This window comes from Nerophis ophidion, linkage group LG02, assembly GCF_033978795.1.
Source record: "Nerophis ophidion isolate RoL-2023_Sa linkage group LG02, RoL_Noph_v1.0, whole genome shotgun sequence".
NCBI lineage: Eukaryota > Metazoa > Chordata > Actinopteri > Syngnathiformes > Syngnathidae > Nerophis > Nerophis ophidion.
In genome coordinates, this window is record NC_084612.1 from 30,859,312 (window position 1) to 30,886,537 (window position 27,226).

The window sequence follows — 27,226 nt, forward strand, 5'->3', positions numbered from 1 at the left end:
AGTCGAACACATTTCCAGTGAGGGTTGGACTCCGCCAAGGCTGTCCTTTGTCACCAATTCTGTTCATAACTTTTATGGACAGAATTTCTAGGCACAGTCAAGGCGTTGAGGGGTTCCGGTTTGGTAACCGCAGGATTAGGTCTCTGCTTTTTGCAGATGATGTGGTCCTGATGGCTTCATCTGACCGGGATCTTCAGCTCTCGCTGAATCGGTTCGCAGCCGAGTGTGAAGCGACCGGAATGAGAATCAGCACCTCCCAGTCCGAGTCCATGGTTTTTGCCCAGAAAAGGGTTGAGTGCCATCCCTGGGTTGGGGAGGAGACCCTGCCCCAAGTGGAGGAGTTCAAGTACCTAGGAGTCTTGTTCACGAGTGAGGGAAAAGTGGATCGTGAGATCGACAGGCAGATCGGTGCGGCGTCTTCAGTAATGCGGACGTTGTACCGATCCGTTGTGGTGAAGAAGGAGCTGAGCCGGAAGGCAAAGCTCTCAATTTACCGGTCGATCTACATTCCCATCCTCACCTATGGTCATGAGCTTTGGGTCATGACCGAAAGGATAAGATCACGGGTACAAGCGGCCGAAATGAGTTTCCTCCGCCGTGTGGCGGGGCTCTCCCTTAGAGATAGGGTGAGAAGCTCTGCCATCCGGGAGGAGCTCAAAGTAAAGCCGCTGCTCCTTCACATCGAGAGGAGCCAGATGAGGTAGTTCGGGCATCTGGTCAGGATGCCACCCGAACGCCTCCCTAGGGAGGTGTTTAGGGCACGTCCAACCGGTAGGAGGCCACGGGGAAGACCCAGGACACGTTGGGAAGACTATGTCTCCCGGCTGGCCTGGGAACGCCTCGGGATCCCCCGGGAAGAGCTAGACGACGTGGCTGGGGAGAGGGAAGTCTGGGTTTCCCTGCTTAGGCTGTTGCCCCCGCGACCCGACCTCGGATAAGCAGAAGATGATGGATGGATGGATGGATGGAAGTTTCCTTAAAAATTTAAGCTACACACTCGATCTTACATTGGCCCTTAAATTAGGTTGTTGTCATGCCAAAACCGTATAGAGGGCTCTGTGTCGCCCCCAAGAGCACGGTGGTGCATCGATCAATCATGCCGGGAGGTTTTCATTTTAATGAACATTGGATGGAAATTATTATTCCATTATTGGAGTTGTTTTTACTGTGAAAGTCATGTATTGTATAATTTGTAACCTTTTTCACAACTTAGAGCTGAGTTAATATAAATGATTTTGTAGTTTTTACATCACATGATTGTATGCATTTCTTGATCTATTATTTTTGTTGTCTACTTAACTTGTCTAGCTACCTCAGTGAAAGCCAAAAAAAGTTAACTTTTGTCTTTTTGTTAATTTGTTATCAAAGCCACAGTTATAAGGCTAGATATGCTTAATGATAGGTGTTTGAGGCGTTGTGAAACAAACAAAATATTTTCCTTTAATTTATTATCCCTACATTATTGTGGAACAGTTTTGTTGATAAATGAGTGAAATTGACATTGTGAGGGTGCATGTATTTATATCACATTATGCAGTTTACAAGCACAAATACGTTGTGAATCAATCCATGCTCTCCAATGTCATTGAGTGCTGTAAGTAAGAAAAAGAACAAGTAATTAAAAAAAAAATACAAAAATGGAGACTTGTTTGCAAACACCAATGACATTGACTAGTTTACGAAACACTGCTTCATTTTCTACGCCCCATTCAGTTAATGGTAACTGCTGCTTCGATGTTAAGATTAGGTTTTAGCAGTTTTTCTGTATTTTTTCTACAGGCAGCATTTGGTGACCTCCAACAACAAGGCTTCACACTGGTTTTTGCCTTTTGAAGAGTACTGGAAAAACTGGCAAATTAATCTTAAAACTCCTTTATAAGTGCTTGAATTAGGCTATGGAAAAGGTGTACAAACCCTGTATGTATTAAAGAGACCGTGGCGTAAAAAAATTTAATACATTGCGCTTTGAACGTTTTTGCCTCTTGTCAGTCAGTGATATCAGGCATATATTGATTATATGGGGTATTAGCACCTCCTGCATTTTGCGCGGAGAAAATTAATGAGATGTGGTGCCTGTGTGGGATAGGCTAGGTGGGGTTGGTGATAGTGGGGGTGACAGTGTCTCAAAAAATGAACAATTACAGTACAGGGGCAATAGATGATATGGAGTGTATATATATATATATATGTCTATATATATATATATATTTATATATATATATATATATATAGACATATATATGTATATATATATATATATATATATACATATATATATATAGACATATATATGTATTTATATATATATATGTAGGTGTGGGAAAAAATCACAAGACTACTTCATCTCTACAGAACTGTTTCATGAGGGGTTCCCTCAATCATCAGGAGATTTTAATGGAAGCATTCACATACAATGGTTTATATAGGGCACAGAGTGGGTGGGTACAAGCAGGCGTAGGGTGTGGTGATTGGCTCATGTGTTACCTAGGAGGTGTTTCCGTCTGTGGCGGCATGTTGAAATGATTTCACTGCGCTTGTTGAGGGATGATAGATCTGGATGATATATAATAAACAGTTTCTCTTTTAAGCATAGGTTGCATCTTTTATTACCACTGTTGTAAGGTGTGCTGGATGCAAGAATTTGCCATGTTATTGAATATTCAACATTATTGTCTTTGACAGGGCAAATTCTTGCATCCAGCACACCTTACAACAGTGGTAATAAAAGATGCAACCTATGCTTAAAAGAGAAACTGTTTATATATATATATATATATATGTATATATATATATATATATAGATACATACATATATATATATATATATATATATATATATATATATATATATATATATATGTATGTATCTATATACATATAAATATATATACATATATATATATATATATATATAAAATATATATATATATATATATATATATATATATATATATATATATATGTAGGTGTGGGAAAAATCACAAGACTACTTCATCTCAGATGAAGTAGTCTTGTGATTTTTCCCACACCTACATATTGCGCTCTACCACGGTATCGAGCACTATTCTCTGGATAATCCAATCAAGACATATATATATATATATATATATATATATATATATATATATATATATAGATAGATAGATAGATGGATAGATACATATTTTACACGGCAGGCCCGGACCAATACCCAACAAGCCAACCAACGAAATTACCACGCACATGCACCTTCACAAACCACAATATCATCCACATCCTTGTACCAAACTCAGCAGCCAAATGTGCCTGCACCACAAACAAATGCCAACAAAGAAAACCGAAGCAAAACCCCCGTCAGCCAGCACCACCTGACTTTTCGAACCAACCGAAAACCGTGACTGACATCCCCACGCCGACAAAACCATTGAGATCAGCCAGCGCCAGTCCCCTTGTCAGCCCAAATGCCGACATGCAAACATGAGACATCAACGCCACACCCGACCGAGAAACTACACTCCCCAATTCAACACACCACTGACAAAACAACCAAGCCACAGAATCCACACAAAACAAAAAGCCTCTGATGCCTCCGCACCAAGCCATTGATACAAACAGACGGACACGGACCCCGCCTGATAGAAAGCAAAACCAGAGTGACACAACATAAACTGGAAGCGAAACAATCCATCAAAAAAAAAAAAAAAAAACACCCCACAACATTCAAAATAAGAAAAACACATCAAAAATAACAAATAAAAACACTGGGGGGAAAAATGTGTGCCTGTTGGCCGCTATGTTGGTCACTCTCCGGGTGGTGCTGTCACTGATGTCATACTAATACATTTTTTTTTTATAATTTTGCGATCGACCAGTAGAGTCACAAAGATCGACTTATGGATCACTATCAACAAATTGGAGACCCCTGACATGCGTACAAGTAATTAATTAGGTTACTTGTTACATGCACTTACCATTTAGTAACGCCATTATTAAGTAATCCCGTTTTTCTTTCCGAACACTGCCTATCACTAGCCCACAAGATATATTAAATATGTTATCTCTGCTATAATGACCCATTCAATTGCTGTACAACAATATACCTTTTAAAAAAATAAAATAAAACAGAAACTAGATGATTCCTCATTCAGTACATCCCTTCAACAAGGTGGAACAGTTCCAAACGTTGTATTGCACATTGTTAAGTGTGTGCCAAATGCCAGACACAGCGAGCATCTATTCGCTAGATTTGGTGGCATACAGTCACACAAAAAGCAGACTGTACCCACGGAAAGTAAACATTTTAAGAACTAAGAGAGGAACAATTCTCCTTTTACAAAAAGACACCTTGGACGAAACTGACTCTCACTTTGCGTAAACCACTTGGCCGGACTAAAAGATATGGGGTACTCGTAGTGACAGTTGACTATATAGATTATGCAGCATTATTTAATTATGTGACCCTCACAAGACTCCATGCACACCAAATTGATTTTTGCTTTTATTCACACTGACCACATTATCACTTCGGCTGCAGCAGAGCAGAGCAAATTGAGCGCAGGGCTGCACTAACATCATTTCACACTCGTGAAACTATCAGCACCATAGAAAATCTGCACAAGTCAACTATTAACCTGTAATGTATGCTCTTCAAACAAAGATTATAAAGATCCAGAAGCAATCAGAGGCAATAGAGAAAAAGGCTCAAATTTACTTTTATGGCATTTTACATTTCACTAAAATAGGTTTTTCAGATTACAAATCTGATAGTTAAAAGGTGCATTAACTAAAAGTTTGACATAAAAGAGAAGTTTTCAAATGTTTCTTAAAAGTTTCAACACAGTCAAGATCACAAAGGGACTGGTGCAAATTGTTCCAGAGTCTGGGAGCTTTAGCCTGGAATGCCATGTCTCCATGGGTTTTAAAACAAGTTTTCGGAATCTTTAGAAGATTCTGGCCTGAAGACCGGAGGCTGTGCCCTGCAGAGTAGGGGCATAGCAAGTCAGTGATGTACTAAGGGGCCCAACATGCAACGCACAAAATGTCAGGACTAAAATGTTAAACTCAATGCGGAATTTAACTGGAAGCCAACGGATAAAATGGGGGTGATATGGCTGGTGGTTAAGGCTTGTCTTGTCCATACACACACACAGGGAGTGTGTGCTAAAAACATAAGCAGTCCAAGGGAAGCAACTAAAAATGTGCAGTGATGTTGTTGTTACAATAGGCTAAACATTCAATAATAGCTAATGTTAGTAGCTCAATTGCTGTCATGTGTCGGCCACACACAAAGCCAATGTTTGTGCACGTGTATTACTTATGCGCCTAGTAACGTTATTAAATGCTAAAATCCAGAAGAAGGTGGGGTCTGAACCTTACAACACTGGAAAGTTAGCATCTTCTAGTCCTACACATAAAGGTTACAAACATCTAATTGGAGGTAGTAGACATACATATGTTTTTTTGCATCTGGATGGTAGTTGGAGAGAGTCTTAGTAGATCAGGCCATAATGTTTTGTATAGCTTTTCTTTTAGATCTCATTAGATTGTACAGAGTTACCCAATAAAGTTTCCAATGTAAGTGTATGTTATCTTAAAGTAACTGTAACTTCTTGCGCCGCTTAACAATTGACTTCATCACCTTGAAAACATCACAGTATGCATTTTTAAAAGTGCTTGTACGTCAACAGTTGCATTTTACACAGTGCAGCTAAATAACTACACTGTCTATTCAGTATATAACATAAAACATGCTGAATACATATATTCATAAGCAAAGTGTAAATAATTTAGCATAAACAAGTACACACCAAATTAAGTTGAAGGGAAGATCTTTTCATATCTTCGTCTCGCCACCTGATTGGCTCCTGGAGAGTAAAACGAACATTCCACAGCTTTTCCACTGTGGTCTGTCACTCACCTGAAGTCGTAGCACACTGTATGGGCTTCCCACACCAACCTCACTCTGCCTCAGGCCTCATACATCTGATAACTGGCTCCAAGTTGAACTGAGATTATAGCAGAAACATGTTTGTATCAGTCACAACTCTCATCACTTTGCTGGGCTTCTGTTCACTGCATCCTACATCTGGACAGGTACGTGTACTTTTGGCAAAATATGAGTTATTTTTTGTGTTTAAGAATTTAAGGCATGTTGCATTGGAGTCTTGGGAATTATAGGCTATAAACTCACACTATGTCACACTATTTTGTTTTATCTGTCAAAGACATTTGCAGAATAGTTTATTTCTATTAGTTTCCTTGAAGAAATGAAAGGAAACTTCAAAGATTGAATAGACCTGTACTGCCCCTTGCGCTGCATACCTACATGCCTTCTACGCACTGTGCTAACCCAACCATATACATGTGAAATGTTGGTAGAAAGACGCCTTTGACAAGTACACTTTTAACACCAGCCAAGCACCTAACGACTGAAGTCTCTCCAAACCTTACCGCTGACCAGATCAGAAAGGTGTTTTGAACAAAGATTGACTCTTCTTACAAAATTGTTGTGAGATCAAAACAATTTTTGGTTGTATTTTAAAATGTTTGCAATATCTTAATTGTTTCGAGTGCATGTCATGTTTTTCTTTTTAAGTGACACTCAACGGACACCCTTATCAGATACATAAACAAAAAATCAAAACAGAAATGTCCACTTTCAGTTCACACTGAGATATGTATTTAACAGTGGTGAAGTATGTCCTTAATCCCAAACTTTATAATCTGAAAAAACTATTTCAGTGTAATGTAAAATAATAAACTTCAACCACACATACTACATAATACATGTACTTATAAAAACTCTGTCAATCTGAATTGACCATTATTACAGCTGCCAGGAGGTCATGTATTCACAGGTTTCTGTTTGTCTATTAGTTAGTTAGTCAGGTACGTTTGTACCCCCCTTTTTTTCTCTCATGCATAATATACACCTTGGGCATGATTTACCAAGATCCAAACACCTCACGCGAAACAGTGTGTGCAATCCATAAAATAGCGTGTAGTCCGTTGGCATATTGCTTGTGATCTACTAAGACTGCATGTGCAATTAAAAAGTGGTGGAGACTGCCTTACTTATATGAGGATGTTGCGTGTAATATACATGGTATAACCATGGAAACACACATTTACTGCACATTCATCTTATAATGCTCCTAGCTATGGTGTTTTGCTAGGTTTTCAAATGAGTTGAAGACATATACCACTTCAATGGGCATTTTAGAAGCAGTCGTGCAGTGCATCTACATTGACACCACTTTTTTTTTACCGCTGAAAGTGCATGGTAGGAAGGTTGCAAAACTGTGCTCAAGACGCAAACAATGCTTCCATCCATTTTCTACCGCTTATTCCCTTTCGGGGTCGCGGGGGGCGCTGGCGCCTATCTCAGCTTAATTTTTATCATATGGGAAATATGTTAGCAATATTTTTTTTATGTGAAAAAAGGAACATCATTAGAAACATTTTAAATGACACCAAAACGCATCAATTGAAAAAAGAATGAATAATAACAAGAACACCACCAGCTCGGTTATTTTACTATTAGTTGTTTAACAAAAGACATTTGTTCGACAATGGTTTTTATTTTTCACATTTACAAAGTTACAAAATGATGGGTGTTTACTGCAGTCACTCACCCGGTCTATCAACATGCATTCAGTAAATGACAGCTATCGCTATCTATCCAATTTGCTATTATTAGCTAACAGCGTATGCATGTGTTACGTACATACGCAGTAACAATATTACGTATAAGAAGCTGTAAGAAGCCGGGACATACTGTGTAAAATACATTGCAAAGATGGCGCCCCTTCGGCCAGTGGTTTTTAACCATAGGGCTGGGTCTAAAATTTTAATGACATTTGATTAAGGAAACCTATATATATATATATAAATAAAGATGTCCGATAATAGCTTTTTTACCGATATCCTATAATCCGATTTTGTCCAAATCTTAATTACCGACACCGATATCAACCGACACCGATATATACAGTCGTGGAATTAACACATTATTATGCCTAATTTTGTTGTGATGCCCCGCTGGATGCATTAAACAATGTACCAAGGTTTCCAAAATATATCAACTTAAGTTATGGAAAAAAATGCCAACATGGCACCGCCATATTTATTATTGAAGTTACAAAGTGCATATTTTTTTTTAACATGCCTCAAAACAGCAGCTTGGAATTTGGGACATGCTCTCCCTCAGAGAGACTATGAGGAGGTTCAGGTGGGTGAGGTTGGGGAGGTGGGGTTGAGGTGGGGGGGTGTAGGGTGTAGCGGGGGTGTATATTGTAGCGTCCTGGAAGAGTTAGTGCTGCAAGGGTTTTGTGGTATTTGTTCGGTTGTGTTATGTTCTGTTACTACGCAAATGTTCTTCTGAAATGTGTTTGTCATTCTTGTTTGGTGTGGGTTCAGAGTGAGGCTCATATTTGTAACAGTGTTAAAGTTGTTTATACGGCCAACCTCAGTGTGACCTGTATGGCTGTTGATCAACTATGCCTTGCAATAACTTGTCTATTTGAAAAGCCGAAAATATTATGTGACTGGGCCGGCACGCAAAGACAGTGCCTCTAATGTTTATTGGCACTCTGTACCTCTCCCTACGTCCGTGTACCAGTCCGTACAGCGGCGTTTTAAAAAGTTATAAATATTACTTTTTGAAACCTAGACTGATAATTATGATACCGATATTTGCCGATATTGCATTTTAAAGCATTTATCGTCCGATAATATCGGCAAGCTGATATTATCAGACATCCCTATTAAAATTGTATCATTTTAGCGCTGCGTAATTTCATGTGAATTTGTTTTTCAGCAGTTTTTATGAGTCCCTTTGTCAGGCCTGCCACAGACAGTTTGTTTGTGTTTTAGTTTTTCCTCTGTGTGTTTAGTATTTCCTGTTTTTAGTTCCTGTCAGCGCTCTTATTTTGTCTGTTTCCTGTTTTTTTCCCTGTGTGCCATTTTCCCCTCAGATGCGGCTGATTGGCACATGGCCACTCCTGGTGTCAATAAGCTCGCTCCTATTTTACCTGCTTTGTTCCTCCAGTCAGTGCTGGATTATTGTTATTTCGATGTCGCTCTTGTCGTTGCTACCTGTCGTGTCGTGTTTTGTCAATGCAGCGTTGCGGTCAGCTTTATTGATTGCGTTTTTTTAGCTTACTGCCTTTTGTTCCCTGCCTCCAAGTTTGTTTTTATATTTTATGTGCGACTTCTGTTTCCTGCTCGAGACCTGCTAGCTTCCACGCTAGGCCTTTTTGTTTTTGCTGGCTTCCATGCTAAGCTCCCTTTATTTTCTAGTTCCCATGCTAGCTCTTTTTGTTTGTACCCTTTGTTTGTTTTTGTCTTAGTGTTTTTTAATTAAAGCATGTTTTCCTGTTCAATGCCTGCCTCCGTCTCTGCATCTTGGGGTTCGTCACAAATAAACTCTGACAGCCTGCTTTTACAGTATATTTGATTATCATTTATATATGTAATTAGCCTGACCTGAGCCTTGATAATAATCTTTGTGATTAACACATATTTTCATATGTTTAGCAATGTTTACCCTGTTACATTGTAAGCAGGTTAAATATAATTATTGAATATAATTCAAATTAAAGGTAGGATTACTAATTTAGTGTTAATATATGAATGGGCCCCAGGCCTCTCTGTGGATTCCAAGATGAAAAAAGTTAAGAACACCTGCTCTAGGTCAACACTAGCCCTCTAGCAGCTTTGAAATTATAAAAGTATGTTGCTGAATATACAATGAGTCCAATATGTTTTTATTTCTAACCATCCAAAAACAAACCCATATATGGCCCATATCTACGCCATCTACACATACAAACCCCGTTTCCATATGAGTTGGGAAATTGTGTTAGATGTAAATATAAATGGAATACATCCATCCATCCATCCATTTTCTACCGCTTATTCCCTTTTGGGGTCACGGGGGGCGCTGGCGCCTATCTCAGCTACAATCGGGCGGAAGGCAGGGTACACCCTGGACAAGTCGCCACCTCATCGCAGTAAATGGAATACAATGATTTGTAAATCATTTTCAACCCATATGCAGTTGAATATGCTACAAAGACAACATATTTGATGTTCAAACTGATAAACGTTTTTTTGTTGCAAAAAATAATTAACTTTAGAATTTGATGCCAGCAACACGTGACAAAGAAGTTGGGAAAGGTGGCAATATATACTGATAAAGTTGAGGAATGCTCATCAAAGACTTATTTGGAACATCCCACAGGTGTGCATGCTAACTGGGAACAGGTGGGTGCCATGATTGGGTATAAAAACAGCTTCCCAAAAAATTGTCAGTTTTTTACAAGAAAGGATGGGGCTAGGTAGACTCCTTTGTCCACAACTGCGTGAGCAAATAATCAAACAGTTTAAGAACAATGTTTCTCAATGTGCAATTGCAAGAAATTTAGGGAATTCAACATCAACGTTCCATAATATCATCAAAAGGTTCAAAGAATCTGGAGAAACCAGTCCACGTAAGCGGCATGGCCGGAAACCAACATTGAATGACCGTGACCACATGGGCTCAGGAACACTCCAGAAAACCACTGTTACTAAATACAGTTTGTTGCTACATCTGTAAGTGCAAATTAAAGCTCTACTGTGCAAAGCGAAAGCCATTCATCAACAACATCCAGAAACGCCGCCAACTTCTCTGGGCCTGAGATCATCTAAGATGGACTGATGCAAAGTGGAACAGTGTTCTGCGGTCTGACGAGTCCACATTTCAAACTGTTTTTGGAAATATTCGACATTGTGTCACCCTGACCAAAGGGGAAGCGAACCATCCAGACTGTTATCGACGCAAAGTTCAAAAGCCAGCATCTGTGATGGTATGGGGGTGCATTAGTGCCCAAGGCATGGGTAACTTACACGTTTGTGAAGGCACCATTAATGTTGAAAGGTACATACAGGTTTTGGAACAACATATGCTGCCATCTAAGCACTGTCTTTTTCATGGACTCTCCTGCATATTTCAGCAAGACAATGCCAAGCCACATTCAGCACGTGTTACAACAGTGTGGCTTCGTAAAAAAAAAAAACGGGTACTTTCCTGGCCCACCTGCAGTCCAGACCTGTCTCCCATCGAAAATGTGTGGTGCATTATGAAGCGTAAAATACGACAGCGGAGACCACGGACTGTTGAACGACTAAAGCTCTACATAAAACAAGAATGAGAAAGAATTCCACTTTCAAAGCGTCAACAATTATTTTTCTCAGTTCCCAAACGCTTATTGAGTGTTGTTAAAAGAAAAGTTGATGTAACACAGTGGTGAACATGCCCTTTCCCAACTACTTCGGCACGTGTTGCAGTCATGAAATTCTAAGTTAGTTATTATTTGCAAAAAAATATAAAGTTTATGAGTTTGACCATCAAATATCTTGTCTTTGTAGTGCATTTAATTGAAGATGGGTTGAAAAGGATTTGCAAATCATTGTATTTTGTTTATATTAACATCTAACACAATTTCCTAACTCATATGGAAATGAGGTTTGTATGTTAAAATGTACAGGTAGGACAGTGGATTCTCCGTCCTTTGTGTGTCTTTGCAGCGCAAGCAATCAACTCTCACAGGCGTGTGGAATTGTGTCAGTTTATGCGTCCTTTTCAAGCGTGCTAAAAAAAACGCAAAATCGTCCTCCCAAAAATGAGATGAGTGATGATAAATTACATTATGCATGCTGTAATAGTAGGTTGCATTTCACTAACTATTCTTACTAGAGTGGTCAAATTACCACCAATAGTAGCAATAAGGTAGCAGTACAAGACTAAAAACAACACATTTTTAATTATTAAACTCATTAAAGATTCATGATACCACCGTCAAAATAAGTGATAACTAACAATAACGAGGCATGCTGGGAAACACTTCATCCTCAAATCTATGCTTGGACTTATGGATTCAGTGGAAGACCCACAAATATTGCCTTTGTCAAGTGGCATCCATAATGAAGTTACACATATTGCAGATTGCGCTGTTTTTTTGTATACATAAAATATTGTAGCTTTTGCCCCGATGTTAAAATATTGACAAGGAGGTGGTCGATCAACAATCACTTAATCAAAACAAATAGCCAAGCCAGAACAGCACCCACAGTTGTCTCAGCGTGCACACAAAGTGGCTTTTTTCCAAAGTATCTCCCCTTCTATTTTCTCAATAACTAGTCACAATGTATTTATGGATTCTAAGACTGTCAAAAAATATAACTCTTAAGCAAGAATATACAAACAGAAATGTAGATATTTTCAAAAATGCATATTTCCTCTACACCAGCATGAAAAAAAAGTCCATCGACACAGGTGGAGTTAAAAACAATGTCTGTCATAAAATGCACATTTTCAGTCCAGGCCCGAAAAAAAATCAGCCACGTACAGATTATTTGCACACAACCTCTCTGTATCGTTGAAATCAGTGCACACTTACTCAGAGTCCAGGAAACAACAGGGGTATTTTATATCACCGTGTGTGTCAATTAATCATTATTGGCCAGTGATCTAGAGTTTGACTCTACATTATTTTGTTAGTATACGTTACAAGTTTAAACTTCTCACTGTTTATGGTAGCGAACCTATCACCACCCACAGAGACAAGGAGAGTGGATGACTGACAAAAGGGTTCACTCCCTTTATTTCCTTCAACTATAGACAAAAAGATTCAGCTGCTGAGAACGATGCAAAGAGTGAACCCTCTTTCAGCCTGAAAGAACGAAACAAACACGCACGGACATGCCAATTAATGTATCTTTCCATCATTTACTGTACTCATAATGGTTTAGCTGTCTGTTTGTTAGCCAGCAGTATAAAATCAAAATGTTATGGGCAGATTTTGATTAGATTTAAATTGATGTCAGAAATGGGATAAGAAACAAGTGATTACATTTTGAGTGTGTTGCGGATTGCGGTCTATGGAAAGGTAATCCTGCTGGCTACCACATAATAATGATAATCACTGACTCCATAATGAACGTTTGACATGTTTTGCTGAGTCAACTCTTTTTCCTTGATATAACACGGTTACATAAGTTGGCCACATCCACGACCACGTTGCCTCTAAGAGGTAAACTGGGAACTTTCAGTCTGAGACTTACAGTACATGCTTTTGACGAGAGAAGGTTCCGTCATGCAAACAGTTAGATTGGACAAACATACTGTGATCCAGCGATGTTTACTTCAGTATCAAACAGCGCCGGCCTGTACTGCACTGACGTTCAGCACACTCATTTGCAGCAGAGCTGTTTTTACGGTTTCAGTCCCAACATTGACACTGCGCTTTTAAGTCAACGCGTTAAAAAAAGCAATGTTCCATAAATGTTCTATTCTAAATTACTCAAGTTTCCCAATACATTATATTTATTTGCCCATTTAATCTCCTAAGTGACACAGGACACCTGCATATAGTGTTGAATTTGAATGTAAATTTTAAAATAATGAATGGACCAATGGACCACCAGAATGTGGATGTGAAAGAGTATGTCAGTAACAATTTTCTGCAACCTTTCCATTGGGTCTAGGACTGTTCAACCAGGCTGGAATTGCAAGGATCCCTGAAGCAGATCCAGAAGCTTCTCTCAGCTCATGAAGCCTCCTACTTGCAAAGTCTACGCAACCTGAAAAAGAAAATCAACCAGCTTCAGAACAGCACAGGGAAACACTCAACAAAAACTGTCAACAGTAAGCATAATCTTGAGAAATACTGTCTTAAATTAATACCTTTTGCATAACATATTATGTATTTCTTTGTGATTGAACTGGATTCTATTATAGGTACCTGCCCAAAGCCAGATGTGCCTAACAATGGGAGGAAATTGGGCAAATCACACACCGTGGGCCATGAGGTTCATTTTTTGTGTGAACCTGGCTATGAACTGGTGGGCTCAGAGAGCAGAGTCTGTCAGGAAAGTCTAAGCTGGACTGGCCAGCAAGCAACCTGCAGAGGTGAAAGTCACCAAAAAGTTATCATGAAGGAGGCTAATGGGGCAGAGGGCTTTTGTGATGGATGTAAATATAAACTGAATACAATGATTTGCAAATCATTTTCAACCCATATTCAGTTGGATATGCTTCAAAGACAACATATTTGGTTTTCAAACTGATAAACATTTTTTTTTGCAAATAATCAATAAGTTTAGAATGTGATGCCAGCAACACGTGACAAAATAGTTGGGAAAGGTGGCAATAAATACTGATAACGTTAAGAAATGCTCATCAAACACTTATTTGGAACATCCCACAGGTGTGCGGGCTAATTGGGAACAGGTGGGTGCCATGATTGGGTATAAAAGCAGCTTCCATGAAATGCTGAGTAATTTACAAACAAGGATGGGGGGAGGGTCACCAATTTGCAAGCAAATTGTCGAACAGTTTTAGAACACCATTTCTCAATGAGTTATTGCTAGGAATTTAGGGATTTTACCATCTACGGTCCGTAAAATCATCAAAAGGTTAAGAGAATCTGGAGAAATCACTGCATGTAAGCGATGATATTACGGACCTTTGATCCCTCAGGCGGTACTGCATCAAAAACCGATATCAGTGTGCAAAGGATATCACTACATGGGCTCAGGAACACTTCATAAAACCACTGTCAGTAACTACCATTGGTTGCTACATCTGTAAGTGCAAGTTAAAACTCTGCTATGCAAAGCAAAACCCATTTATCAACAACACCCAGGAACGCTGCTGGCTTCGCTGGGCCCGAGCTAATCTAAAATGGACTGATACAATGTGGAAAAGTGTTCTGTGGTCTGACGAGTCCAAATTTCAAATTATATTTGGAAACGGTGGACGTGGTGTCCTTCGGAACAAAGAGGAAAAGAACCATCCGGATTGTTATAGGCGCAAAATTCAAAATTCAGCATATGTGATGGTGTGGAGGTGCATTAGTGCCCTAGGCATGGGTAACTTACACATCTGGGAAGGCACCGTTAATGCTGAAAAGTCCATACAGGTTTTGGAGCAACATATGTTATCATCCAAGCAACGTTATCATGGACACCCCTGCTAATTTCAGCAAGACAATGCCAAGCCACGTGTTACAACATCGTAGTAAAAGAGTGCGTGTACTTTCCTGGCCCGCCTGCAGTCCAGATCTTTGTCCCATCGAAAATGTGTGGTGCATTATGAAGCGTAAAATATGACAGCGGAGACCCCGGACTGTTGAACGACTAAATGTCTACATAAAACAAGAATGAGAAATAATTTAACTTTCAAATCTTCAACAATTAGTTTCCTCAGTTCGAGGGTGGGTGTCGTGTGTGCATATATACCCGATTAACTTGGGAGATATGATGAAATGTTTTTATATGGACTGAGGCCGATCTCAAAGTTCAACCACAGGTGTTGTTGACAAAAAGGAAGGTCAAAAGCGTCCTTCTTTGAGGAGTCCTCGGGAGAGTTTCTTTAGAACAGCCTGTTCCTGATTGTGTCAAGGCCATTTGAAGGAGTCAAATCGTAGATTAAGAAGTTGTTTTTCTTTGAGAAGACAAAATAGTGACTTATCTTCTCTATTTGTCCATGCTGGATTTCTTCAATTCTAATTTAATTATTCCTTCTCCGCAAGCTTTTCCAAGATGAGATCCATTTTGTGATTCAACTCAGAAATCGCCCCAGTCTGTGTTCCCACAGCCCGACCCAATCTTTCCATTGCGTCGAACAGCCGTTGGGCCCCTTGAGTGGCTGCCATCGTCTTCCAAATTTGTCGATACACCAGAGCAATGCCCAGCCCAATCAGCAAGTGCCCCGCGATCACAGCTCCAAATAGGTAGATGTCTTCGACGTCCTCAATGGAAAGGGCTGAGATACACATAATCCTCCATATATCCCAGGAGTCTCTCACGTACCCCGCAGCAATGGTTCCATCAGGGCAGCCATGCTCCCCCGAACCTCTTTTCCTTGTCGAAAAGACTGTGTTAATTGCGTCGAGAGTCGAGCTGATCATATTCATATTTGATGTTTAGATTAGAGGACAGCGCAAAGAAAGAGGCTTTAGAAAAGTTCAGACAAAGACAAGACACAGAGAGCAAGCAGGGAAGGAGGGAGCAGAGAAAATTGCCACCGCCTCCACCAGAGGCAAGACACAAAATAATAATATTGAGTGTTGTTAAAAGAAAAGGTGATGTAACACAGTGGTGAACATGCCCTTTCCCAACTACTTTGGCACGTGTTGCAGCCATGAAATTCTAAGGTAATTATTATTTGCAAAAAAAATTAAGTTTATGAGTTTGAATATGTTGTCTTTATAGTGCATTCAACTGAATATGGGTTGAAAAGGATTTGCAAATCATTGTATTCCGTTTATATTTACATCTAACACAATTTCCCAACTCATATGGAAACGGGGTTTGTATACAGTGTGGATAAAGGCATGCAAAACCATTATTTTGATCACTTATTTGCATGTTTTTTGTCGCCCTAGTCCAAGATTACTTCAAAACAGACATGTTTAACATTATGATCAAAACAGAAATATAAAAAAATCAATATGTCCAGATCTTCCCCGTTCTTCCATTGATAGATACCATACGCTGTGTTTCCTCATGGTCTTTCCCCATTTCTTCAAGCATCTTAAGGAAAACATCAGTCGAAGAGGATGCAAAATAGAATACTAGCGGCTTACCTTCATGTTTCTCCCTTTTATGAGTGCTGGGTCTGCTCGTCTTTCTGACTCACTCTTTGTCCCCTTGACGGTGTTCCTCATTTTCGGATCTTTAAAAGATTGTTTCCAGCCCAACTTTGACCTAAACCTTTCCACTTCAAAGTCAGAATCATTGAAATGTTCGCTGTCCCATATAAAACAATGTCGGAGGTGTTTATGTTTTTTGGAGCGCTTTATAGGCGGAAGACAGTGACTCTAATTGACTCCATTGTTAGTGAACTTTTGCTAATGCTTATTTATGAGTTAGAGTGCATATAAAAAATACAAACATATGTGTTATTGTCTTAAACAGAGATTGAGGATGATAGGCAATATATAACAAAATGTGCAGTTCCCCTTCAAGATTGTTCATGTTACTTGGCTGTTAGGAATTTATCTGTGTTGCAATGAATTTAAATATTGGTTGTTCCAAATTACATTCCAGTTCAACATCCTTCTCGGGTGGCCCCTATTCTAATTAAATTCAAATTCTGTGAATGTATTTAATTGAATTGTGCACAAGCCTGGTATAAACAAATTATTCCAACAAATTTAACACCTACAAAATGTTTCAATAAAAAGCATGATTAACAGTACGGTAAATGAGTGGTCTAGTCCAACTCCATTGTCTACCACTCCCTTTGCTCAAGTTCAATATTTTATTACATCTTTGTAACAACAGAGTTTCTTCACGAAACGTTTTTTTTTCTTCACTTAGAAATCAACGAGTGTGCATCCATCCCGTGCCTGAATGGAGGAACATGCCTGGATGAAATCAATCAGTTTTCTTGCATCTGTCCCAAAGGCTGGGCTGGAGAAAGCTGCCAAAGCCCTGTGCCAACATGTATGTGTAATACACTACACAGTCAACTATGTAGCTATCAAACATCGATTGATATATAACTGTTTTTTTTATATTTTTAAAACATTGCACATTTAGCAGCCATTAAAGGAGGGGGAGTGGTGTGGACTTTTTTAGTTATCTTATCTCACACAAACAATAACTACAGCTCTCAGTGTGAAGCAGTGCAGTTCTACACCACTGTTAACCACATGCACAATAGTACTATATGTTCTGACACTACCTGTTCTGACAAAACTGAGAATTTTTGATTTTGTTAAGGCATTTGTTTTATTGGATCCTATTAGACTGTCCAAGATTGTCTATTGAAACAGATAAATTTAAAGAGAACATCCTGGTCTACTAAAGTATACTGCTCTGCTTGGTGGTTTGGTTTGTCATTACAAGCCGATGCTCCAACACACAAAGCCGGATTTATTAAATTCCAGCCTGAAGTCCAAGACAGTGCTAGGGTGAGTGGCTGTCTGCTTGCTCCCTGATGCACAGTGGTAGAATACAAAGAGAGTTTATGAATGTCTGAAGAATGTTATGCATTTCTATCCATTGGTTCTGAGGTGTAATCAGTCAGTGGACACTGAATTTCCTGCATGGTCTTCAGCTCATCTTAAGTGGGATTACGCATTTTAGTGGTGCACAACGCTGCCTTTAATATAAAAAAAAGTATTGTATTATCAGCATATTATTACAAAAAAAAAAAAAAGCAACAATTTGAATTGCCTTGCTGTGTCCACTGGCTTACTACCTGAATTGGTAAAAAATATAACTAAAGACTGATATATAACATATATTTTACCAACACATCGATGATAATAAACTTCAAAGGGCATTGAAAATATTGATATTGTTGCGCTAGTATCAAATCAATAGCAATATAATCGGCATCGATAATATCAACATCTAGATCGATCTGCCCACCAAAGCTCCAGGTTAATCATAATCATTCAAGATGCCACATCTTCAAGTACACTTGCACAATACAAAGAGATTTGAAAATGAATATGCTTTGATAGTGTCAATCAAAATTATATTTTTAAAGGCAGAATAACTGATACAGCTCATTACAATGTGCGGGTATCTCTGATAATGTACTTAGTCTATGTATAGTATGAAAGCCGTGCATAACTACCATTTTTAATGTACAATTACTTTTTCAAACATCCTTCCCAGTCTTTGCCACCATTACAAACGCCTCCGCCTCCATTGCTGCTGCTACACTGGCAGCAGACACAGCTGGGCCATTTGTGCGTCCATCACGCTGCAGCACCGTGCAGGGGACCACCCACTGTACATGTGAGCCAGGATACACCATATCCGGCAGAGACAGCACCACGTGCACTGGTATGAATAATTAGTCAACTCAAACCCAACCCTTAAAGCGTTATAATGTGGTTCTTATGTATTGTGAGCAAGTGTAATGTGCTTTACAGACATCGATGAATGTGAGCTGTTCCATAATGGGCAGGCTGGTAGACTCTGTTTACACGCTTGTGTTAACACCGCTGGAGGTTACCGCTGCTCTTGTCCGGCTGGATACAATTTGACCCGTGATGGACGCAGCTGCAAAGGTGTATCACTATTGCTTTCATTTTATGACTACCTCTGTCATAGAACTGTAAAATGTCATCCCATTTTAATCCATTGGCCTAATTGTGATCTTATTCCCTCCAAACTGTCCAGTTTATTAAACTATTTACAGTATCATTAATGTTTTTGTCATCTTGCGTTTGCTTCCTTGCAGACATTGATGAGTGTGCCATCAGACAAAACAACTGCAATAAGGACCAAATGTGCATCAACACATATGGAGGATTCCAGTGTGTTCGGGTAGACTGTCCAAAAATCCCTCATGCATCTTATGTGAAAACATCACCAATGTAAGAATTGCCTCTACACACCATCCAAAAACATAGGGCTTGAGCTACAATGATCCCAAATAAATAACAAGTGCAAACTATAAAACTGCACATACTATAGTGGTGTACTACTGGAGATACACTAAGACTGCTTGCAAAATTGGTGACAAGTGTAGTGCAAACTGCCCTATTCACATAAGAATTTTTGTTATCATCGTGGATACAGTCATTTACCTCCACATCATGCTCTAACCTGTGGTGTTTTATAATGTTGTTGAACATGCAGCAGACAGCTATCTCTTGTGCCACCTTTTATGGGCTATTAGAGGACTCCTGCTGTGTGATCTAAACCAGGGGTGTCAAACTCAAATACAGAGTGGGCCAAAATGTAAAACTGAACAAAGCCACGGGCCACGGTTGAACAAAATAACCTTTTAATAGGGACCCAAACAAGTTTTGCATTGAACATTGAACAAGCAAGGCTTATATAACTTTATAGTGATGCAAAATCGAGCTTCAAATAATAATAATAATAATAACAAAAAAATATCAATGGCTTTTAAAATAAAATTTTATTAGAAATGTAATGCCTCTTTTCTATTTGCAGCCTTCTGAGGTAAATATCAAAATATATTGTAGCGTCCCGAAAGAGTTAGTGCTGCAAGGGCTTCTGGGTATTTGTTCTGTTGTGTTGATGTTATGTTACAGTGTAGATGTTCTCCCGAAATGTGTTTGTCATTCTTGTTAGGTGTGAGTTAACAGTGTGGCACATATTTGTAACAGTTGTAAAGTTGTTTCTACGGCCACCCTCAGTGTGACCTGTATGGCTGTTGACTAAGTATGCCTTGCATTCACTTATGTGTGTGTAATAGCCGCATATATTATGCGAGTGGGCCTGCACGCTGTTTGTATGGAGGAAATGCGGACGTGACGACAGGTTGTAGAGAATGCTTAAGGCAGTGCCTTTAAGCCACGCCCTCAATATTGTTGTCCGGGTGAAAATCTAGAGAATGCTTGCCCCGGGAGATTTTCGGTAGGGGCACTGAACTTCGGGAGGATTGGCAAGTGTGAGAAAATGCAGTGTTACAGCGGCACCGCTGCTGTGTAATAACGGAGGGCCAGCTGTAATGTTAATTTGATATTGCCTCAAGAGCCAAATTAAATTACACGGCAGGCCAAATTTGGCCCGCGGGCCAGAGTTTGACACCCGTGATCTAAACAATAAAACACAGTTTATAGCACGCCAGAGTGAGCTGTAGGAGATGAAGATGTTGTGCCAAAAACACCAGAAATAACAGTTTAAGCAGTATATTAATAACAGGGCTGTCAAAATTTACACAATGATAACAAGTAAATGAAAGTTTTTATTTAGGGACACTATTTTTTAATCGTGCAGTTAACGTGACCTGTGTGACCCTTAGTCCATACTGTAGCAGCATGCCAACAGATGTTGAGTCACAGGAAAAAATAGAGAGGAGAAATAAAACAAAGAGGTACTGAATATTAAATGGCAAGTTGAGCTTAGATGTCCTGGCAGGTCACTCGATCCACAGGTTACAAGTTCAACACAAGTTATTTCTATCCGCTTTCACTGTGAGTTTTTACCTGAGTTCCAAGCTGCAAGCAGCAGCAATGTTGCCAAGCTTGCGTATTACAAATACTTTTTTCTTAAGTTGCTTCCAAAGTTTTGGCTTGTTTTTGAAAGTGTGGTTGCTTGTTTGGGCTTACTTTTTTGTCTCCACAATAAAACAAAACACCATCGGTTGACTTGGCACGCCCTTGAACCTCCTCATGCAAATGATGCATGTGTAACTACGTCAGAGCCCAGACCGAGAAACAAGTGATGAAACGGACTAAACCTAGGGAAATAGCTTTCAGTGTTGCTGTTCCTCTGGCATGGAAAACATTACAGATTAAATACATTACAGAAACTCTGAACTACTTCCGTTTGGGGGCTCTCATTCTACCCTGAGGTATAGGAAGTGTGAGATGTTTGTACAGTGCATGTGGTTTGAAAAGTTTAAAAATTCAATCAATTAATCAATCTGCACAAACCACAATGACATCCCCTGATCTGTAACCACCCACAATCGGGCAAAGAAAAACTCTAAACCCAAACTAGGAACAATCTTAAACCTTGGGAAGGGGCTGCAGATATGAGGACACCGGTCCTGGGTTATCGGCTGCAATGGATGCCAAGTGGGTAAATTTATTGAATTATTCATGATAATGTGAGACTGCAGTCTATTGGGGGCAGGCAAAGAGGTCTTCATCTATGTCAGAGGTCGGCAACCCGCGGCTCCAGAGCCGCATGCGGCTCTTGGATCACTCTGATGTGACTCAGCTGCATACTTGCCAAACCCCCCCATTTTTCCGGGAGGTTTTCCGGATTTCAGTGCCTCTCCCAGAAATTTTCCCAGGATAACATTTTCAGAATTTCACCCGGACAACAATATAGAGGGCTTGTGGTGATGGCAATGCCTTATACGTCCTCCCGACCATTACGTCGCGTCCGCTTTAATACTATGTTATCTGAGTGCCAGCCGGCCACATCTAGTGTGCGCCTGTTGACTCAATGCGCAAGCGACTGCAAGGCATAGTTGTTCAACAGCCATACGGGTTACACTGAGGGTTTTGATATAAACAACTTTGACACTCTTACTAACATTAGCCACACTGTGAACCCACACCAAACAGGAATGACAAAGACATATCGGGAGAATTTCCGCACTGTAACACAACATAAACACAACAGAACAAATACCGAAAATCCCATGCATCCCTAAATCTTCCAGGCTACATTATACACCCCCACTACCACCCCCCAACCCCCTCCATGCGTCGGTTGAGGTGGGCAGGGTTGGGAGGGGCGGGATTTGCTGGTAGTGGGGCTGTATAATGTAGCCCGGAATAGTCAGGGATGCATGGGATTCTGGGTATTTGTTCTGTTGGGTTTATGTTGTGTTACAATGCAGATGTTCTCCCGAAATGTGTTTGTCATTCTTGTTTGGTGTGGTTTCACAGTGTGGCGCATATTAGTAAGAGTGCTAAAGTTGTTTATATCGCAACCCTCAGTGTAACCTGTATGGCTGTTGAGCAAGTATGCCTTGCAGTCACTTGTGTGTGTCTGCAGAAGCCTCATACAACATGTAAATGGGCTGGTAAGCTGTTTGTTACGGTTGTAGAGGGCGCTAAATGCATTGTCATCATAGCATGCCATTATTATTGTTGATTGGGTGAAAACCAGCAGACAGTTGAGAGAATAGTTGCTCGGACACTCTGTAGTCTCCTGGAAAAATTGAGATGGCTGGCAAATGTGATGTTGACAAGCGGCATTCAAAAAAAAACTTGCGGGCTGCACTAATATTAAATTTTCATATTAAGGTGCGGGCCGCGTGTCTGAGACCCCTGGTTAATACATAGCACAAAGCAAAAAAAAACTTTTTACGCAGTGTTTATTCATTTTAAATTTCAAAAGAGTCTTGTGGCTCCCATAGTTTTCTTTATTTTGTGAAACGGGTCAAAATGGCTCTTTGAGTGGTAAAGGTTACCGACACCCGATCTATGTCATAGAGGAGTTATCCAACTCGTGTAATTATATATACCTGTGTCATTCATGACTTAGAACGGGCTTCACGGTGGAAAAGGGGTTAGTGCGTCTGCTTCACAATACGAAAGTCCTGAGTAGTCAGGGTCCAATCCCGGGCTCGGGATCTTTCTGTGTGGAGTTTGCATGTCCTCCCCGTGAATTCGTGGGTTCCCTCCGGGTACTCTGGCTTCCTCACACTTCCAAAGACATGCACCTGGGGATAGGTTGATTGGCAACACTAAATTGGCTCTAGTGTGTGAATGTGAGTGTGAGTGTGAATCTTGTCTGTCCATCTGTGTTGGCCCTGTGATTAGTTGGCGACTTGTCCAGGGTGTACACCACCTTTCGCCCAATTGTAGCTGAGATAGGCACCAGCGCCCCCCCGCGACCCCAAAGGAAATGGATGGATGGATGGATGGATGACTTAGAACAGCTAGCACGTCCACCAGACTGGAACCTCTCCAGGGATTATTTGTGGCCATCTGGTGACCTCTCCATGCAGGAGAGGGGTGCAAAAAAGAACAGAGTTTATTTAAAACCTAGAGCAGACCTGGGCAAGTTAAGGCCCGAGGGCTACATGCGGCCCGATAATCTTTTTAATCCGACCCGCAGGACATTCCCAAATAATCGTTTTATATCTTTAAAATGGAAAGTGTAGCTGTTATTATGATGTGCAGTGATGTTTTCAAATGACTGTAAGTCTTAAAGTGTACCAATTATTTCAATGGTTCTAATCTGTGCTTTTGCTTAATATCACCAAATCACCAATCACCAAAATGATTCCCGAGCGCGGCCACAGCTGCTGCTTACTGCTCTCCTCACTTCCCTGGGGGTGGAGCAAGAGTGTCGGTCAAATGCAAAGGATGATTTCAACACACCTAGTGTGTGTGTGACTATCACTGGTACTTTAACTTTAACTTTAACTTTAATATACTAGTTACCATGTTGATCTACTTAGACGAGGCACCAAGCAGTGTGGGTGGGGAGAGTTTCCACAGAGTGTTTCCAGAGCGTCCAGCCTGAAATGCGGGTGTCAGGGACAGACGCGTATGGAGATTTTTACAACAAAGTTCTTAAGTTTAGTGATGAATCGGATTGTAAGTGGGGTTTTTTTTTAAACCTTTGCGGTCATATTTTGTTGTATTTTTGTTGCATTCCGCTTGATTGTAAAATATGTCAATCGGGAGGTTGTGTGATGTTCATATGTTGTCAATATTCAGTGTTTTATCATTTATAGTTAATACTTTTAACCCCATATCCTTTATTTTCACGTACATTCTGGGTGTCTCATTCAGTAAAAAAAATTGAAATTCCATTCTGTTTTTTAAAGCCTGCTGTCATAATGTTTTTAGCATTCAATCAGAGAATATTGTGAGGTTTTGTATTAGTGTTCCTAAAAAGAGATATAACGGCCCCCAGACACATTTCTTTCTCAAAATTTGGCCCCCGAGTCCAAATAACTGCCCAGGCCTGACCTAGAGTATATAGATGAGTTTTAAGGTGGGACTTTAATTCTTCTACTGGGGTGGCATCTCCAGTAGGGCTTTACAGAGTACTGGAGCCAAAATAGAAAACGCTATAGAGCCTGCAGACGTACTTTGGGCTCTGGGAATCATTAGTAAGCCAGCATTCTTGGAACGTAGATTTCTGGACGGAACGTAAGGTACAAAACAGTTAGCAAGATAAGACAGTGCTAGACTGTATAGTATGTTATACATAAGTAATAAAACCTTAAAATCACATCTGAACTGTTCCGGGGGCCAGTGCAAGTGGGCCAACATAGGCGTAATATGATCGAACTTTGTAATCCTCATCAAAAGTCTAGCAGCCACATTTTGTACCCTTTTAATGCTGGACATGGGGAGACTTGGAAAATAATATGCTACAGTAATCAAGACGAGACATACAAAATGCATGTATAATGATCTCAGCATCACTGGTTGACAAAATGTAACAGATTTGAGCAATATTACAGAGATTAAAGAAGGCTTCTTTGTTGACATTCTTAATGTGTGACTCAAACGAGAGCGCTGGTTTGAAAATAATATCGCATTTTTTTTTACCGAGTCGCTTTGTGCAGTTGTTTTACTATCAAATTTCAATGTGGTATCCCTAAACAAGTTTCTGAGTCCAGCAGGACTGATAGTAAAAGTTTCTCTTTTCTTAGCGATAAGATGCAAAAGGTTGCTGGACATCCATTGCTTAATTTAATTAGGAAACGCCTCTATATGACTACAATCTGGCATGTTGGTCAGCTTTAGGCGCATGTAAAGTTGGGTTTCATCAGCATTACAGTAACATAGTATCATATTATTTTTGTAATTAATTTTATTTTGCCGCAGTTCCCTTTTACGTGTTTTAAAACATATGTCTTAACTTAATACCTTTCTGTAACTTCTCTATGACATGTACTGCTGACCTCCTGGCCAGGTCACCATTGTGAAAGAGATATTCAGAATCAGAATAAAAATCAGATATACTTTAATATTGATCTCAATCTTATAAATTACATGTATAATACAGTACAGTTGTACACCCATGCAAAGTACAACCATAATATTAAAATGGCAGCATCAATTTATTATTGTGAAGAGGGCAGAATTCCTGACAGTGCTCTTCTAATGTTTTCTATGTTCTTGTTAAGTCTAATATGCATCATTTTGTATTTGAGACATTTAGTAATTTTACTCCTGCTTCTTATCTTTTCTTTCAAGGCGCTGTGAACGTAATCCCTGTCCCGTGGACAACAAGCTTTGCTCTCAGACTCCAAATTCCTTCTCTTACCATTACCTGGCAGTCGTATCCAACCTGTCAGCTCCCCGTGTCATGTTCCGGGTTTCAGCGTTGCGTCCAATGGGCGACACGCTTCGCTTCTCCCTGCTGGGTGGAAGGCAAGTTCGCCGCCACTTTGCAGTCCAACGTTCGGATCGTCTGACAGGTCAGCTGATGCTCAGCAGCCCAGTACAGGGCCCTGTCACTCTGGAGGCTGAAGTGGAGATGAGTGAGCTGGAAAGACGAGTCCAACTGGGGAGGTATATCACCAAAGTAACCATGTTTGTTTCACAGTATGAGTTCTGAAACAAAAAAGAATAAGGTCAAACAGATGGCAGTTTTGAGTCAACTCTGACTACCTTTAAAGTTGTCTGTTGATCAACCTGTTTCAGCCTTTTTAAATGGTTACTTAAGTAAGTGTGAACAAGCATACTGACTTTCAAGTACAATATTCAGCTGCTTTTGCACTGTTGCATGCATATGACAGAATGCATTGCTATAGAAATGCAAATGTTTGTTTTGGAGACTTAATGTGTCTTTTGAATGGATTCTGTTAATCATATGCATCGTTTATTCCATGAGAATTAAATGAAAAATGAATCTACCTCTTTCAATGTCAACAGAAATAACTATTTCAACATTTCATTGATGTTATTATTCATTGAATCAACTGATGAAAGCAATTGTCCTTCACATCCATCACAACTCTTGTCTGTTTTGTCTAGAAAATTAGAAAATGGTGTAAAGGTTCAGTCTCAATTGGGCCTTCAGGGACGTGAGAAGTGCATGTGAGCTGTTGCAACACTTTTGGCATCAACAGCACAGAGCGGGGCTGTTCTACAGACAGAGTGCCAAAGACGCGCTGCTCAAAGAGCCACTATGTTCTTATAGGTCATGAATAAACCCCCTTACTGCTTAAATTCACCAAAATAACCAAAGGAACATACAGTACTGTACATGCATGTGTGCGACTCATCTATTTATAAAGGGATGTACTTGATATTTATTTCTACAATTTGGGGGATTTGTGCCAAATTCCGAGCGAGGACTGCCAAGGCACAAACGTGTATCTTGCATATAGTGAGGAATGTTGCCATTCGAGTGGATCCAAACTGGATGTGTTCGGTTACAGATGGTACTCCCTGCTGTGGATGAGGCTGACCAATGACAGGACAGTGGGGCCAAAAGACTTAATGCAATTTCCTCCCTTGCAATTACATGCCGGGTGAAAAAATAAACACTCTCCTTGCTTGTCTCAAAAGACAATTGGCCTTGTGTCTAGAAGAGGAATCTCAGGAATTCGCTTTTTGACTCTACTTCCCGAGTAATGGCAAACGTTTTTATACACACTACTTTGAAACAGTTTACACGGCACATAGGTATGTTGTTTCTGTATTTTTAATCCCATTTTTGTCATAACATACTACTGTACAAACAGCTCCACCCATTTTCACCTACTATATGTACAAACATGACATGCATCTCCACAAGCCCGAAGGATTTAACACATCAATATACA

At 39.9% G+C, this 27,226-nt stretch overlaps 1 protein-coding gene across 1 annotated transcript; it reads left to right on the forward strand.

The window, feature by feature from the left end:
* The first annotated feature begins 5,880 nt into the window (after positions 1-5,880).
* LOC133569912 (fibulin-7) lies at positions 5,881-26,311 on the forward strand. The gene is made up of 8 exons (XM_061922503.1): positions 5,881-6,072; positions 13,510-13,669; positions 13,763-13,933; positions 17,350-17,475; positions 18,661-18,831; positions 18,921-19,058; positions 19,232-19,367; positions 25,650-26,311. Exons 1-8 carry the CDS (start codon positions 6,004-6,006, stop codon positions 26,011-26,013), a joined length of 1,335 nt encoding a protein of 444 aa, XP_061778487.1. The 5' UTR covers positions 5,881-6,003; the 3' UTR covers positions 26,014-26,311.
* Positions 26,312-27,226: the final 915 nt, after the last annotated feature.